Source organism: Meriones unguiculatus, chromosome 10 (genome assembly GCF_030254825.1).
Source record: "Meriones unguiculatus strain TT.TT164.6M chromosome 10, Bangor_MerUng_6.1, whole genome shotgun sequence".
NCBI lineage: Eukaryota > Metazoa > Chordata > Mammalia > Rodentia > Muridae > Meriones > Meriones unguiculatus.
The window spans coordinates 86,824,722-86,843,250 of record NC_083358.1 but is presented as its reverse complement, the minus strand read 5'-3'; the positions used below and the strand labels follow the sequence as shown (position 1 = coordinate 86,843,250).

Here is an 18,529-nt window from a genome sequence, read left to right as displayed (position 1 = left end):
CGCAATGTGCTTAACGCCAAACTGTTAGATTAAGTAGTCATTTTACAGTCATTTTAAAAAGCTGTTTTTAAAAAAGTACGTTTTTAGAAAGTTGTCAGCAGCCTACTCATTTATTTCATGCATGTTCTTATCTTTATAAATGAAGGTATGATTTTTTTTTCACTTTTAGAACTTTATTAGTCTATGGTTTAAACCGTGTATCCTGTTTTTAATCTCCTCACAATGTACAACTGTGGAGAGACTGCTGAAAATCCATCTATTCACTAGGACTTCAGACATGACCAGAGGGGAGTGTTTGTCTATCAACCTACTGGTAGAAATAATCAGACATGCACAGCTACAAAATATGAGGATAAAATCTGGAGTGGGTTCTAAAAATGAGTAGACATTGCCCTGTTAAACTGACTATCGCATATAAAATATGGGCCGAAGAGATACACTCATGTGGTCAGGGAACAGAAAAAATTTAGTCAGCTGAAACAGATGGGATGGTTATGTAAGGAGGGGAAGTGGGCAGGGAGAAGATGACAGGAAATTTGGCTGCAAATTCCTGTCAAGTCAAAGGAATGCTAAGTCAAAGCATGCTAAACTGAAGGTTTTTGTTTGTTTTTGTTGTTGTTTTCTAATTACATTTTAATAACCAACCAGGTGACAAATAGAGTAAATGCTACACATATCGGAGATACCTTTCTCTTAAACAAAACAGACAGGGCTGCTACTTGTCCCTTCTGCCTTCTACCTGATTGCAGTCTCTACGATTCAGAACAGGAGTTAGAAGCTAAGAGACTCATGTACACAGCCAAGTGTGTTTTCTGTACAGACTTCCTGTTTCGGGTAAAATTATCCACTCAACTCCAAGAGACGATCCTACAAACTCTAAGGAGGCTGCCTTCGTAGTGTAATGGGAATCTGTGCATGCATGGCTAGAACCCCCAAGTGCAGCAGATGGAATCATGCTGCAGGTGCTGGTGATGTGTTTGCAAATGGATTTTCCTATCCATTCAACAACTGAAAATACGAGTGGGGACTAGGAACACAGAGAATGATTAAAAACTAGCTTTTTAAAATAAGCACATGGGATTTGATTGTCGGTCATGATGGTGTACATCACCGCTCCTTGCTATGAAGTCCACGGTAGCCTCAAACTTTATTCTGTATGTTTGGGTAAGTGTGGCTTTGGCTGTTGTTTCTCAGATGCCATCCAGGATTACTTTCTTAAGACAGGATTTCTCACTCACCAGGCAAGTTTGGCTTGACAGTGAGCCCTAGGGATCCACCTGAGTCTAGCACCCCAGTGTGGGGATTATAAACACGAACCACCAAGAGTTATTTTTATTCATTGGTATTTTTTGTTTCTGGGTATTATGATTGTTTAAAGATTTATTTTAGTTTTTTTTATGCTAATACTTTTATTTGTTTTTTTCCATAATTTTATTTTTCTCATTAGTTACATTTTGTTAATTCTGTATCCCAGCTGTATCCCTCATTCCCTCCCCAATCCCACCCTCCCTCCCTCATCTCCTCCCTGCCCCTTTCCAAGTCCACTAATAGGGGAGGACCTCCTCCCCTTTCATATGACTCCCTTTGTCAGGTATTTTCAAGACTGGCTGCAAAGTCCTCCTCTGTGGCCTAACAGTACTGCTCCTCCCTTGGGAGGTGGGGAGGTCAAAGAGCCAGTCATTGAGTTATTCTTTGAGATTTTCACAGAACCTGTTTTGATCACATTCTCCTTTCCTCCCAAAATCTTCTCAGATGCATTCCCCTTCCGTTCCCACCCAATTTTCTATTCTTTTTTTTTCCCGCTTTTCGTTGAAGCCAATTTGTACTTTCCAAATATTTTTGGATGTGTGGCCTTCTGTTACAGCATGGTGGACTTACCAAACCCTATGCTTCTAATGAAAATGGAGCCTTCCTCTCCCAGCTGCTAAGGATTGTCAGGAACTTCTAAAGTAGGATTGAGTCTTTGTGTTCAACAATGCTTTCTTTGCTGAGATTTGTCCAGGTTTAGGCTTGCACCAGTCTTGTCACATACACAGTTGCCATGCTCCGTCCAGAGACAATGTTTCCTTGTAGTCACCCACTGTCACTGGTCCCCACACTGTTTTCCTTCTCCGATTGTGGGGATGGATCTCATGTCCTCATGCTAAGACAAAGCCATTCCTGACAGGGCTATCTTCCTCACTCTTGGTTCTCCATATTTCAATCCTCATAATTCAGCTTCCTGAGTGCTAGGACTAGAAAAATGCTCCACCACACTTTAGCCTCATTTGCCTGTCTATTCACTGTCATATCTTATTTCTTAGAGTAGGGGCTATTATTCAGTGAATGGACTGCTAAATGAAAGTTGTTACAGCAATTCCTTATGAAAGTATGATGAGTGAATATTGTAGAATTTATTTTGGACTTCTAGCAAAACTCTCTTCTGCCATACCGTGACACTTTTATTTGGTGATGACAAGTATCTTGAAGCCATGACAGCAATCTTTTATTGTGTGGTACAATGCTTCCTCCACCCTGTTCTGCGTATGACTGTGCACATTACAGTTTTGGGGTTTTTCTTTTCTTTTTTTTTTTTTTGTTATAATGTCTACATGCGCTGGTTGGTTTACTCAGTGATGAACATAAGCCTGTCCTCATCTATTCTGTGCCTGGCCTTGCTTTTAATTATATTTTGGGCAAGAAGTATTCTCAAGATACTAATAGGATAACTATATCCATTTTCTTAAAAATTGCCTTTTTTATCAGGAAGATTTTTTTCTAGCTAGATTTATTATCTTTCTAATATAAAATATTCTGCACAGAGAGAAGATGGAGTGTAGAATTGCATGCCAGTACTGGCATTTCTGTTGAATAACCATTGAACATAATGGAATCTTTGCACAGTTTTCCTTCAGAATTATTTTAAAGGGTAGATGTGATGAGGAGGGAGGTCAAACTGATAACAGTGTTGAAAGTGATTTAGAATCAGCATCACATCACTTACAACTGCCGTAGACATCCGTTTGAGGCACGACATGATATTTCTGTAATTATTTTACTTCCTTTAATAACTGCATAGGAATAGGTTTGTTTCCCCAGTGAATCGCTCTGTTCCGAGCCTTTCCTTATCTTTATTTTCCAGGTTTCACTAGTGCTTGATACCATATGCATTCTTACAGGGAGACAGTGGATAAATCAAATCAAAGTCATTTTCCATCAAATCAAAGATTATATATAAGAAGCAGAGCAGTAGTATGTAACAAGTTTTGTTGGGGGAAGGAGGCAGAAAATGGAAAAATAACGTAATTGTTTCAGAAAATAGAAATCATGAAATATAGTTAACAGTAGTCAACATATAGTGAATGTTGTAGAAACCCTGAACCTTATTGACCAGCTATTATTACATTTGTTTTTCGTAATACTGTTTACCTACAGTGTAATAAATTTCTATTCTTTTAAAAAATAGTACAAAGTATGTCTATTCATCAACAATGTTACAATTTAGAATTTCAACAAACTTTGAAACAAACAAACAAACAATAGCAAGTTTCTCAGTGTTTGCAAACTCCTTGCTTGTTACATTTTGAGGTTCAGGGACAATAAATAAGTAACCCCGGTATTGTTGGATTTTTCAAAATTATACTTTAAAGATACTCCTAACAATGTTATTATTTTTTAAATTTGGCTGGATAAAATTTTTATTTAAAGAGTAAAATACCCTAAGTTTATAGTACTTACAGAGAATGGTATCTTATTCAATATTCAATGAAAGCATAATTTAAAATTAATTCAGGGCATAGAGTGGACTAACAGCTTCTAATGTAATTACAGATGACTCTACCCATTAAAGTACTTATTTTTCATTAAAAATAAATATTATTCTTAAATCTGATAGTTTTTCAAGATGTAAAACTACAGTTACTTATTGTACTTGGTAAAACCAGGATGTAAAAGTCAGTTAAAGTGTAAAGTGATAGACAATATGGACTATTTATGAATATTATAGCTAATATATATTTTGTTATTAACTCTGGATTTAAATTCTTGGTTGAGTAGATGGTATAAAAAAGGCTGTTGTAACGAAGGTTTAATCTAAAACTGGGTTAATGCAGACAACTGATTTTCATGTACATTTTGACTAATAGAAAAAGCGAGTTCAAATGTATTGACTATTTACTACCACGTCTATGTGCTGCTTGAACCAGGCGCTGTACTCTGATATTACTGAGGAAAGCCCTGAATAAACTTCTGTAGCCTTCCATTGGTCTTCTCCAACCTGCTCAGTTATTAATGTTACCCATCACTCTCTTTAATTTCCATAACCAGTACAGTTAAAATATTGTCCTAGTTACTTTGCTATAGCTGTGCTAAGACACCATAACCAATTCAACTGATATATGAAATAGCTTATGGGGTTACACTTTCAGAGGATCAGTCCATGACCATCATGTTGGGAATTATGGCAAAAGCAAGCAGGCATGACCCTGGAACAAGAGCTTACACCTGATCCACAAGCACTAGACAGAGAGAACTAGCTAGGACTGGTGTGGGCTTCTGAAACCTCAGAGGAAACTCCAGCAAGACCACACCTCTACCAGCAAGGCTACACCTCCTAATGCTTTCCAAACCACTTCCCAAACTGGAGACTAAGCATTCTAATACATGAGCCTATTGGGACAATTATTTTAGCCATCATAATGGGATTTTTACTCACGTAGCCAATTGTTTCCATGAAAATAAGAAAGAGCGGCAAGCATATGTTTTAATATGTGTTTGATTAATATCTAGTATTTTTATAAGCACTCTGGCTTAGTGTTTTGGCTTACTATAGTCCTGTTTCATCCCGTATTTATATGCTGTTACCAAAAGAAGTTCCATATCACCACCATCATTGTATAACCCTCATATTTCAGAAGCTAAGTATTGTCATCTCTGTGATATTATAACCAAATGTTGTAGTTTAATTAAATATTTTCTTTTTTATTTAAATTTTTATTTTTTACATTAATTACAGTTTATTCACTTTGTATCCCAGCTGTAGCCCCTTCCCTCCTCCCCTTCCAACCCCACTTCCCCTCCCTCTTCTCCTCCTATGCCCCTCTCCAAGTCCACTAATAGGGGAGGTCCTCATTCCCTTCCATCTGACTCAGAACCCCTGCTCAGATGTAGCTCATAGCAGCTCAGTATCCAAATGGGTTCCTAGTAAGGGGAACTGGGACTGTCTCTGATATGAACTCAGTGGCTAGCTCTTTGACCACCTCCTTCTGAGGAGGGAACAGCCTTGCCAGGCCACAGAGGAAGACGATGCAGCCAGTCCTGATCAGACCTGATAAGCTAGGGTCAGATGGAAGGGGAAGAGGACCTCCCCTATCCATGGAATTAGATATTTTCAGAAAGCATATAATTGCGAATATTTGAAGTATTACCCAATGTTAGCTCAAGGGATCTGGAATTTTTCCAGAGTTAGTGGGTTCTTGTGACCTAAGAGGGCATTAAATCTACCTATGTTCTCCTCATACAAACAAGGAAGCATTAAATTAAACATGCATCTTTCTGGACTTTACTTCTGATCGTTTGCTTTATTCTTTACCTCACCTATTCTTGGTTAGACTCACAATCCAATTGTAGGTACACCGCTTAAATTTTAACCAGAGTTCTTGGCAGCATCTCTTGAACAATAAGTAATCATTGAACAAGTGGATGAGTAAATAAATAAAACAATAGATAAATGTCTGCATCAAAAGAAGGAAATATTTGCTCCATTTAAAATTATTTTTAACAGAAATTTCTCAGTAAATGCAAGCCATATATGTGAACTCCAAGAATTCAGCCCTGCTGCCTAATACTGGACATTTCCATATATACTGAAGACAGCTTCCTGTGATTAGGCACTCTGTTCTGTTTTTGTTTGTTTGTTTTTTTTTTGTTTGTTTGCTTTCTGTTTGTTTGTTCTTGCTTATTTGAGACACTAACAGATTTTAATTATAGAAGGAAATCTTGTCATTCAGTGTCTTGTTCCAAACATGTTGTAGTTTATTTGTTAGGAAGTTTTGGTTTCTTTGTATGTCATGCAAATATGCTTTCATGTTAATCCCAAGTTTTTTAAGATTTTAATTGGGTTACAGTTTGTCCACACCTGTCACATGTAGGGTGTGATCTTTGCCAGATGGTAAAGGCCTTCTACTTCAGGCATGGAGAAGGGTAGGCTCTAGGACCCTCAGAGTACAAATATGAGGCCTAGAAAGAGGCTGCATGGTGTTCTGGAGTGGCGATCAGTAAGGCATCCTGTGTGGTGTTCTGTGCTGGCATGTGGCATGTAGCAGTTTAGAGAGAACAGAGACCAGAGATGGTGTGACAGTTTGGAGCAGACAGATAGAGAGAAATGCTTTGGACCACAAAGGTGTGGATCAGCATCTGTGGTTGACGGAGATTGGTATAGAGCCCTAAAAGAACCCCTTAACCCTAAATAGCTGGGAGAAGTAGAAGGGTCTGGGCCCTCTCTACCCACTAACATTTTCTCTCTCCTACTTAAGGTTGGGGGGTTGGTGGAAGAGAGATAGAGGACTAAACATCCCAAATAAATTAGGGTTTTGGAAGAGACCACTAGAGGTGGCTCTCTGCCATAGGATACAATTCTTCTGGGTCTTGACCATGCGTTTCTCAGTCTTCTCCCCTTTCCTGTTTGTTCTCCTCCATTCAAAGATCACTCCTGGATTTATGCTTGCAGATCCTGTATTTCCTCTTCCTCAAATGTTCAGCCTTCTGCTTCTTTGCTGTCTAGCTATTTTTGCCCCCCCCCTCCATTCTCCATACTGTTCTGATCTAAAGCACCCATGCTGTTTCTCACAACAAATTCCATCGTCTGGAAACATTTTTTTTTTCATGATGTCCTCTCTGTAGCCTATTTCTATATCATATGGTTCCTTACTTGTTTATTATTTATTTCTGTCTTCTGCAATGTATAACCCAGAAGGACCGGTCACTTATTTTTGGCTTATAAGTGTAAATCTAAAGTATTAGCCAATAAATATTTGCTAATTGAATAAATGAATCCAAGCCAATGCCTTAATCTTTTCTTTTGTTTTTATCATTAAACTTTTAGAAAGAGTGTTCCACAAATACCACCTTATGCCTTTGCCACACTCCATATCCTTAGGGCCTTTCATTGTGTGTTTTGTTGCAAATATTTTATTGTTCATTGCACCTCAGGTTAGCAGACCTTGTGAACTGTACTCATATGGTTAAGAAATATTTTGGTTCTCATCTAACACAAATGAGAGTTTTTGGAACTTTGGTCTGGGTTATTATTGTTGTATGTTTTACATGATTGGCTTGATTGTTTACCTGTAACTGGACTCCTTCTTCCAAACTTTTAGACATCCCATGACTGCACCTAGTACTCAAGCCATGCATGTGCCTCCAGGTTCTCTGGAGATCTCTAACCTACATGATTAGCTGATTTGCTGCTTTATTTTAGATCTTAAAAGTGTGCCCTTGGTAACTCACCTATCCAACATTCATACTGAGATTGTAGCTACTCTGTGATACTCCAGAGAGAGAGTAGGTGACTAGTATTCAAAAACCACCACTGGCTTACAGAAGCACTCGATGACAGGTTCCAATAGTATCATAAGATTCTACAGTACAGCTTTTGTCAATACCAAAGGTATTTCCAAATTGCATGAAAACTTACATGATTCCTATATAAGGGGGCTATAATTTGAACTGGGCATTTACTAATGTACAAAATTTGTTTAAACACAATTTTACTGTGTGTTTTAAATTTGCATTGATGTGTGCCTACTGATGATTGACAAAAGGAGAAAAAGCTGTAAGATGGATATCAAAAAATAACATTAATGAGCTGCTAAAGCTAAAATTACAGGAACTTATGAAATTGGTTAAACATAAAAACCATTAAACTGTTTACTGAAGCTTCACAGATATACTGCAGCTAATGAGCATTTCTGCTATTTAAATAAGCCCAAATTGAACACACATTACATGGATACATAATTAGTCATGGCAGTCAAACACACATAGACTTACTTTTAAAGCTCTATTTAGGAAATCTTTTCCATTTGATTTATTTTGTTAATTAAAATATTTTCTTCAGCATTCACTTATATTTTAATAATATTGTTTTCACAAGTAGCATAATCTTCTCTTGGCTTTCTGTGTTTTTGTTTATGCTTTAAATGCAGCAAATGGGGATTTTTTTTATTAGACATTTTTCTTAACCCCTTTCTGTAATTCTTTATATCACTTGGTGGCATTATTCGGCATTTTGAATTTTTTTTTCTCACTGGGAATTGCATGTGAAATATCTCAGCAGCCTATCGTTTTTCACTGTCTCATAATTATCGAGAAGTATTAAGCACCCAAATATGCATAGAATTATGATGATTATGGTCCAAATCAGATTAAAGGATGATCTATTCCTTCAAGGAGTTTGTGGTCTTAAGTAGATGGTAACACTGAATATAAATAAGCAAATCAAAGCACACCATTTGGGAATCCAGCAGAGAACCTGAAAACAATCCCCACGTATTTACTTCAAGAGCACTGACCTCCTCGAGGAGATCTTTTCAGAGAAAATGAAATCAAATCTTCAAGGAGTTCACAGAGTCTTAAATAGACGGAATTATTGTGGAGAAATAAGCAAATCAAGGTGAAGTGTTTGCATGGGTTTAATTCTGAATTGATTAGTTGGTCAGTTTAGGAATGGAAATGAAGGTCCCAGTGGCTTACAAGGACAACAGAAGTTATTTCTGAAGGCTGCTGTTGACAACTGTTCTTTGATTTAACTTGTGAAGCCCCTTTATCCTGAGAGTGGTGGGTTTAGAAAGCTAAACATCTATTTTTACTCTCTGTGAAGATTGCAAACAACCAAACCAAAAATAATCCAGGCAGAGAAATAACAAAAACAGGTAGTTAAAGCAATTGAAAGTAGCCAGGCCACCATTATCCCTCTCTTGGTATATTTGTGAGCCTGCATGTATGTCTGTGTGAGTATCCTGGGAACTGGAGTTATAGACAGTTTTGAGCTGCCATGGGAGTGATAGGAATTGAACCAGGTCCTCTGGAAGAGCAGCCAGTGCTCCTAACTGCTGAGCCATCTCTCCATCCCTCTGGTCTTATAGTATATTTGTTATCCGAAAAACAACTTTTGAGTTATTTGGGTTCTCTCGCCACAGTGAGCCATGTCTTTCATTATGGAGCTAAGAACTACAATAAAACTGGCCAATTAAGACACAATAATATGTAATATAGATACTCAATGAGAATAATAATGTAAATGAAAGCACACAATGGCTCATTTCACTGAGACAAAACAATTCATCGAAAAGATGATCTAGATGCTACATCTATAAAGCTTGTCAAGACTGCTGTTACTTGTTGTCTTTCCAACATTCATCTATCCATTTTAGTAACTTCCCGGTCTCCAGTGGGAAGTTCCCAGAGAGCATTCTATTTTCTTAATTTTTATTTATTTATCATTTATTATAATGTATTCACTTTATATTCTGGCTGTAGCTCCTCCCCATCTCTTCTCAGGACCACCTTTCCTCCCTCTTCTCCCCTTATGCCTTTCCTGCAGCCAGTCCTACTGCTACCTGATAGGCTAGAGTCAGATAGGAGGAGAGGACCTCCCCTACCAGAGACCATTCTTGACCCTTCCTTTTAACTTTCTCTTACCCCTAGTGCTGGTGATAAGACAGGTTGGGTGTCTGAAACAACTCAATTCAAATACAGTTCCTATCACCTGTTGGCGGTACAAGGAGATTCCCAGTATATACCCTCAACATCTGTTTTGTGGTTGGAATGAAAGAATACAAAAATATACAGGATTAATGCCAACCAATTACAAAGGATCTATGAGTACCAGTTGATTTTCTTTGCATTAAGTAAGAGTAGAATCAATAGACTGCAAGAAGTATGAGAAAAACTCTTCAGATGGGTTCAAAGATTTTGTTAACAGAACCCATAGTGAGGTTACTGGGATCAAATGATTCAAAGATGATACCAAGATGTGTAAGCTCTGTTATTAGGCCACTTGAGAATGGAGAAAATATTTAAAGGTAGCAGTGATATTTACAAAATATGATGGGGCAAGAGGAAAAGCAGTGGTGTGATGGAAACCAAAGAACTCTTAGGACAAAGACATGGTCCTCTCCTGAAGGTTGATAAGACAGTATGGCAACCAGTGTTACAGACAGGAAGAAGAAATCAAGCTCCTGCTCTTTCATAGCCCTGAAGAGGAAATTCTGGTGGGTTCCTCACTTGGTTGAAAGTCACAAGATTTAACAACTTTGAGTGAATTAACCATCTTGATGAAACTCCTAAGAGGATGATTTAGGAGACAAGTGAAGGCCTGGTGTGGTTTCAAAATGGAACATACTATGTGTGTGTATAAATTTAGAGGCTATCCTTATCTTACAAATAGCAAGAGCTGGAGAGGACAGGAACTCCACAAGGAGAGCAACAGAACAAGAAAATTTGAACACAGGGAACTTCCCAGAGACTCATACTCCAACGAAGGACTATTCATGGAGATAACCCAGAACCCCTGCACAGATGTAGCCCATGGCAGCACAGTCTCCAAGTGGGTTACATAGTAATGGGAAGAGGGACTGCCTCTGACATAATTTGACTGGCCTGCTCTTTGATCACCTCCCCCTGGGGGGGAGCAGCCTTACCAGGCCATAGTAGAGGACAATGCAGCCACTTTTGATGTGACCTGATGGACTAAGATCAGAAAGGAGAGGAGAACCTCCCCTATCAGTGGACTTGGGGAGTGGCATGCATGCAGAAAGGAGAGGGAGGGTTTGCTACCCAGGGGCTATTTTAAGCTGTGGGCTGGCTTTCCCCAGGGTCAGAAGATTGTTCAAGGTTCCTGAATAAACTGAATTGAGAAGAAAAAAAAAGATCAGAAAGAAGGAGAGGAGGACCTCCCCTATCAGTGGACTTGGGGAGAGGCATGCAGGCAGAAAGGGGGGAGGAGGGTGGGATCGGGAGGGGAGGAGGAAGGGGCCTATGGGGGGATACAAAAGGAATAAAGTGTAATTAATAAAAGTTAAATAAGAAAATTAAAAAAAAAGAAATGCTAGATAATGGTAGAGTAGCAGGAAGAGATGGCGTGGGGATCAAAGTCATCCGTTGAATGCCCCATGGTTCTTAACAGAAGGCAGAGTTCCTAAATACTAGTGGAAGAAAGGCATATTGGGTATTGATCCAACTGGTTTTTAGTTTTGGCAATGGGGAGACAAACAAGGTCTCATGTGATATTCCTCAGACTTTCTAAAAAATATCAGACAAGGATGATTCTTGACAGTAGAACAAGAAAAAGGACTCATTAGGCTTAGGCAATAGAAAAATCAAACATCTACAAGGTGCCCACAGGAATTTACAAGTAAAGCATGGAGGTCACTAATGATTATGAAATGAAGGAGGGAACAGAACAGTATTGTGATCAGAGTTTGGATGTGATAACTTGGCAGGAATGGTGGACCATCCAGAATAAAATCTGACAGGCAGTGTGGTTGTTTAATGAGAATAAACCCTATAGGCTTGTATGTTTGAATGCTTAATCCCTTCTTAGTAGAACTGTTGTGTTTTCTTCCTCCTCTTCCTCTTTCTGTTTCCTCCTCCTCTGCTTTCTATATCTATCTATCTATCTATCTATCTATCTATCTATCTATCTATCTATCTATCTATCTATTTCTATCTCTATCTTTATCACTTTTTGTCTCCAAATTGTGGGTAAGATGTAAGCTCTCTCAGTGGCTCTAGCCACCATACCTGCCTTCCAATCATTAGTCATTCACACCCTCTAAAACTATAAGCAAGTGTCCAATTAAATGTTTTCTTTTATAGGTATTTTTTGTTGTCGTGGTGGGGTCTCTACAGAAATACAATAGTAACTAAGGTGAAGAAAACTGAATAAAGGAAGACTTTAAAGTAGAGCTTGTGGTCATTTTTATTGAGATCAAGCTCAGGGCCACAATTGACTATAATTTCTATTGGAGAATATGTAGTGCTCTGGATGATAAAGAACTATGAAGAAGAAAACTTAGAAATGGAAAATACCTACAAGCCAAAGGACAACTCAATAATGGAGGGAATGTGGACAGAAGAGCTTTCTGCTCATGTAAGAAGAAAAAGAATAAAAATATAATAGAGTTTAACTGTGGGATGCTACATAAAAACAAAAAGTAAGACAGGGACATAGGACTTGTCAACCAAATAGGCCGTAGTTTCAATGGATGGACATAATGGAAGACATCTTTGAGTAGTGAGAAAAGGGGGCAGTGTGAATTACTCTAACGAAGTGGATAAAAATAGATATTGGATATAGCTATGAGAAGGGTGCAACATGTCACAATCCAAGGTTTCAAAGGAGGTGAGGAAAAGAGAAAAGTGTAAATACTGTATAGGAACAGAGTAAGAAATATCGTGACAAAGGACTTGAGAAGGAAAAGATGCAGAGTCAAGGAGGACTACTTAGGCTGGTTGAAGGAAAATGGCAGCCCCTCACTTCAGACCCCATTGACTTTGGGGCATGCATGGTGGTTGTATTCTTAGGGCTATGTATATGGAACAACAGCCTGCTGTACCAACATGGTGTTCTCAGATGAAAGTATTTTTTGGTTCCATCCCTTGCCTTCTCCAACCTGGTCTTCTATTTAAACAGAATTCTCAGATCTTGGCTCTCCACTTAGAATTGTTTGATCTGCCTCCGATTTTGCTTTCTTCTGTAAATTACTGAGGTGATTACCCTAGCTTGTTTTCTTCTCTCATCATGCTTTGATCCTACTGGGTCATCACTGATATCAAATTAAACAGCACTCATGGGGATGAATGCATCTATGTTATCAGGATAATACTTCACTAGAAATGTTAAAGGATTTTTTCTTCCATTCCTTTGTAATGTCTAACTCTTTAAAGAATACTAATAATCCTCTCCGTTATGGTTTTGACACTGTTGTCCCTTTGTTTATGGACAATTAATTTATATTTATGTACTCAACTATAATGCCTTCCACATCTTTTTATAAATACTGAGAAACACACTTGTTATACATGTATGGATTTTTCTTCTATATATATGACAGCACGACTATGTCCATTTAATTGAACTTAGCAACATGCATCTGCTGATGATATGTCCCCAAGGGATAGTTTCTGCAATTCCAAGGTGTGGCTTATTGAAGAAATTATGTGTCACAGTACAATTAAGTCTATTTTTTTTAAAAAGTCATCTCAGGCATAACATTAAATTGACTAAAAGTTCCTATTTCAAAACAATTTCTTGTTATAAAGCTACCTTGGAGTGTCTTTGTTTTTTAAATAAGCTCATTTGAACACAGTAGTAATTAAAGCAGAAAATTAACATAAATCTTGAATGTTTGGTATGAATTAAGGATGTTTCCGTTCTTTTAAGGACTGCATAAAATTCCAGGCACCATATCATTTAGCATATTTATCTCTCATTTGCAGAATAATCTGGACTGTGAATAAGCACATTTAACGGCTCTTTTTCAAGTTCCTTTTGTTGTTGTTGTTGTTGTTCAACTATGGAGCTACTGAGGCATATGCCTACCTCCACATGAACATACACTTCCTTGGAAACCTGTATGCAAACTATAAATGATCATAACAGAAAATGCCCACCCCCTTCAAGAAAGAAAGGAAACCACGCAAGCCTTTATTAATATTCATTTAACACTTCATAGGAGATGGCAAGCAGTTATTTGGTTTGCAAATGTAAACATACATTTTTCATTCACTTGGGTCCTCATCCTTTCTAGCAGCATCAAGGCAGTAGTGATCTGCTTCTGAGGTTTGTTTACATTGATTTCCAAGTTGAATGTATCAGCAGAGGAGTAAGAGTTTTCAGTTGTCCATATAAGAATGATTCCCATGATGCAGATGAGAGACATTCCCTTGTTACTAGCAGCTGAAAAAATGGACTCTACACTGACAAATTACAAGGAAAATGAACAGAATTGGATTCTTAACTTGAAATATCTAGTTATAATACTTTATGGCTTACAAAAATAAGAAGCTAAAATAGTGGGAACAATGGCTATTGTTTGAGAGTCACTGAAGTTAAGAAAGATAAGGCCAAGGAGATGATTTCTTCATTAAAGTGCCTGCCACCCAGGCCTGCAGTCCTGAGTTCAAATCACCTCAACATAATAAAAAGTTAGGGGTAGTGATGTCTATTGAAACTGTAGCACTGGTAGGGTAGATACAGATAGATTCCCTAACACTCATTGGTCAGCAAGTGAAACCTAATTAATGAGCTGCAGGTTGAGTTAGAGACCCTTGGTCAACAAATAAAATGGAGTGGCATCAAGGGGAGGCATTCAATCAACCTTTGGCATTCATACTTGCGAATATCTATCAGTGAATAAAAAAAACATACTTTAGGCATGCATGAAATTGAGAAAGGTATTTTTGATCCATCTATAGAATCAAAGAGCTTATGAATCTATATAAATGCTTTTCATGTCTAAACAGAGTCTAGTGTACATGCAAGGAAATACATGGTTTGCGATGGTATGACCATTATTCTGAGAGTAGCTGCTTGGCACTGCTGACAGAAAACATTTAGGACCTGCTGCAGCACTGTTTATACTTACATTTTGTGAATCTACGTTTTCAAATGTTTCTTTGTAGATACTGACGACCCTAGAATTACATATTCAAATTTAGTCAGACTATCACTGTTTTGGTTTATATTTCATAATATCAAAGCTGAATCTGTAACTTTTGATCTGCTTAAAATTTCAAGAGTGAAGTTAGAGACATACTAAACTTGAATAATCCTACGAAAGGGCAAAAGGCAATTCAATACTTTTTGGAAGAAATCTAAGATATATTTTAATATGAAAATTTAACATATAATTTGGAATATAAAATCAAACAATGCTTTCATTTAAAAAATAGTTTAGATCAATGTCAGAAGTGACTAAATGATTACAATAGTTGATATTCAAGCCTAAGATTTCAAAAGCTGAGTAAACTACATAATGAAGAGCTTATTTTGAACAGTATGCAAGCATGATTTCTGAGAGACATGCATTCATAAATGTGCATGTAATTCTCTGGTTCAAGCAGATACAAACTTGTGAGACCCTAGGGCCCTCCTTTGAGAATCTAAACATTTAACAGGCTTCAGATATAGCTCAATGACAGAGTGCTACTGCCTAGCTTGTACCAAGCTCGTGTTCAACCCCTAAAACTTCAGAATATTTAAAGAAAGAACGAAAAAAAAATAAAATTTACAAACTTCATGTTAGGCAGAAGGCTTCAGAAGTGTTCAAGTAAGGGTTCACAATTTAAATTTCAATAGCTTCACAATATGTCTTTAATAGGTGTTGTAAGGAATAATAGCTAATACGTAATCTTTATTTTGCTCATTCTTAGAGTAAAATCAGTACTTTACTTTCAAGGCTGTATCCATCAAAAATGAGATTAAATTTATAAAAGTGATGTGAATTTTTAGTGAAATAATCTGGAACTTTTTTTCTGATTTAAAACACTATTTTATATCTCTAATAGGGCCAGGGTATATCAAAGTTTTAGACAAATAATACCACTTCTTATGTGTAATTATTTATAATTATTGGTCTATGGTTGTAAAGTGTACTATTCAATGATGGCACATTATGCTGGATTGAAGAAATGAGCCATATTCACTATTGATGTTCTTGCAACTCAAGTACCTGTCAACAGATGGTAGTGATGATCTGTTATGCAACAGGGAACAATGAGAAAGGTCTCCCTTCATGTGACCTTTAAAGACATTAGAAGAAAATCTCAAAATGCCATTTTGCATCGAAAATAATTACATGAATATTTAATTTTACTCTTGATGAAAGGTGAGCTAGCAGAGAAATACAAATAGCAGAAGATTTTTAAATAGAAACCTGACTGTGGTAGCTTTATCTCACGGACTCTTTTAATCACACACCCATCAATCCAGCCCGTGTTTTCTAAAGTTGAAGTACAGTTGCATATGCAGTAGCGTGCATGCAAATATACACATTTCTGTGTTCTGGGAGCTACGGGCGTGTAGTAAAAGCACAGCAGGACCAGCTCAATGATATCTGTTTATTCTTACTTTATCTGATGCAACAGATATAAAACAGGGCTTATTCTTAATTATTTTTTTCCTAGATTTTTGTACATGAGTATGGTATACTTATAACATTTCTACTCCACTACTTTTGACCCTGCAACTTTTCTGTTTTGTCCCATTACTTTCACACACATGTACACTTACACACACACACACACACACACACACACACACACACACACACACACACAACCTGCTCAGTCCATTTAGCCATGTAGCACTACTACTTCTATATGGATGTGGTTAGGGCTGGCCACTTGGGATTGGGAACCACATCAGAGGCTCATCTTCTGGAGAAAATGAAGTGATTTTCCTTACCTACATGACTGCCTATATCTCTTCATTGAGGGGTCTACCTTGTGAGATTTCCCCTATCCACATCGGTTTGTTGAATGGGGTTGTAATTTTTCTCCTAGTCCCCTGGCTCAGACAGTCTTTCTGCCCCCTCAGCCTTAGGCATAGGGATTGTGTTTTAGACTCACTAGCTGAGGCTGGGCACCCCACAGTCTCTTTATGCATTTTGACAAGGTTCATGTTTATGGTATCTCATTATTTTTAATGTTTTGGTTACTTTACTATATAGTTGATTCTTTCCACAATTACAGTTTCTATTTCAGGAATTTCCAGGCACTCTTCAGTGTTCAGTCTCTCTCCCTCTCTCATCTATCTATCTGTCTGTCTGTCTGTCTATCTATCTATCTATCTATCTATCTATCTATCTATCTATCTTCTTCTTCATCATCATCATCATCATCATCATCATCATCATCATCATCTCCCTCATTCTCCCCATTGAAGGAATAGGGTTTTTTTGTTTTGTTTTGTTTTGTTGTTTTTTTCCCTATATCTACACGTTGTACTTAAAAATCATGACATGCCACCTGTAGATAACATTGACACTGAACTCCAGCACATTTGTTCCAGAAGAAAGGCTCTTTTGCTCTGTGTACTTCATCTTTCAGAAAGCCTTTCTTTTACAAATCCCATGACTGCAATTCCGTATAAAATTTCCATTATATGATTTTCTTTAAAAAGCACCAAACCTTTTTCATGGCATCTTTAGATTACCTGAGAAAATACATAGCAAATAATTCTGCATACACTTCAAGAGAATCTCCACAAAGAAGTAAGGGTGATATTTGCATTTGCTGGATTTTGTGAAATAAAAGAAACAATTATTTTGAGTTCAGTTTGAGTGTTCATCTGAGTCTAAATGTTTAACAATAATGGTAAATATAAAGTGTCTTGTTATGAATAGGAGAGACTTGCTTTACATCCCAAACTATAACTCTACAGCTTTCATCTATAGCAACCAGGGAAACTACTGTGATGATGTGAATAGTAACAGATTTATGGATAAGTATACTTTAGAAAATTCATTTAGATGTATTTCAGAGGCTGTGCTTTCTTCATAAATTCAACCCTTAATAGATAGGAGGCCAGATACTAAGTATGGACCAACTCTTCTTAGTTTCTACATGTGAGGTATGTTTTCTTAGTTTAAATAATAAACTTGGTTGTGTTGTCTCTGGTATCTTTATTAAATTGCCATTTTTGGTTTATTAAAAACAGTTGCTTATATACAAAGAACAATAATTAATATGTATATTTTCCTGACTTTCAAGCTGATATATTATTCACTGATCTGTCATTGCCTATTGTCTTTCCCTTGTTTTAGTGAAAGAAGCCTTGAGTCCCATCAAGTTTAACAGATGGGGTCTCCCAGAAGTGAATCCAGAAACCATGCAAACCAGTGAGCCATGGGTGTTCGCAGGTGGTGATGTTGTGGGTGTGGCTAACACCACAGTGGAATCCGTGAATGATGGGAAACAGGCTTCTTGGTACATTCACAAGTACATACAGGTAAGCATTTGTCATCAGTATAAGATTTTCTTTTCTCATAAGTACTTTTTGAGTTTTAGTGCTAATTTGTATGAATTTGGTTTGTTTATGTGTATGCTTGTATGAGAGAGGGAGGACGTGAGAGGCATATGCTTGTGTATGTGCCTGTTTGGGTGCACATACCAGTATGTTCATAGAAGCCAAAAGAGGACATTGGGAGTCTTACTCTAGCTCTTTCTGATTTACTGACGTGGCATTGGGCCTCTCAATGAACCAGGAGCTGAGCTGACAGCCAGAAAACCTCGCTGATCCTCCTGTCTGTACTTTCTACCAGTGCTAGGGCTGTAGGTACCTGGAACCTTGCCAGCTGTTTTGCATGGGTTCTGAAGATTTGAGCTCATGCTTGCATAGTAAGTACTCTTACCCAATGAGCCATCTCCCTAACCCAATATGAGCATTTTTATAAGTTGTCTATGTACTTATAAAATATGTACATATATATTTTTACTTGGATACAAATTTTAACATGCATACTGGGTAGTAAAATCAGTCAGCTGA

General features: G+C 37.4%; 1 protein-coding gene across 4 annotated transcripts in view; it reads left to right on the top strand.

Annotated features, from left to right (window-relative positions):
* Nucleotides 1-18,529, top strand: part of Dpyd (dihydropyrimidine dehydrogenase) — a 925,939-nt gene that overhangs the window by 415,332 nt on the left and 492,078 nt on the right. For all 4 annotated transcript variants that reach the window (XM_060392818.1, XM_060392819.1, XM_060392817.1 and 1 more), the window contains exon 12: nt 17,808-17,992. In XM_060392818.1, coding sequence (XP_060248801.1) covers nt 17,808-17,992 — 185 coding nt within the window. The remainder of the gene's footprint in view (nt 1-17,807; nt 17,993-18,529) is intronic.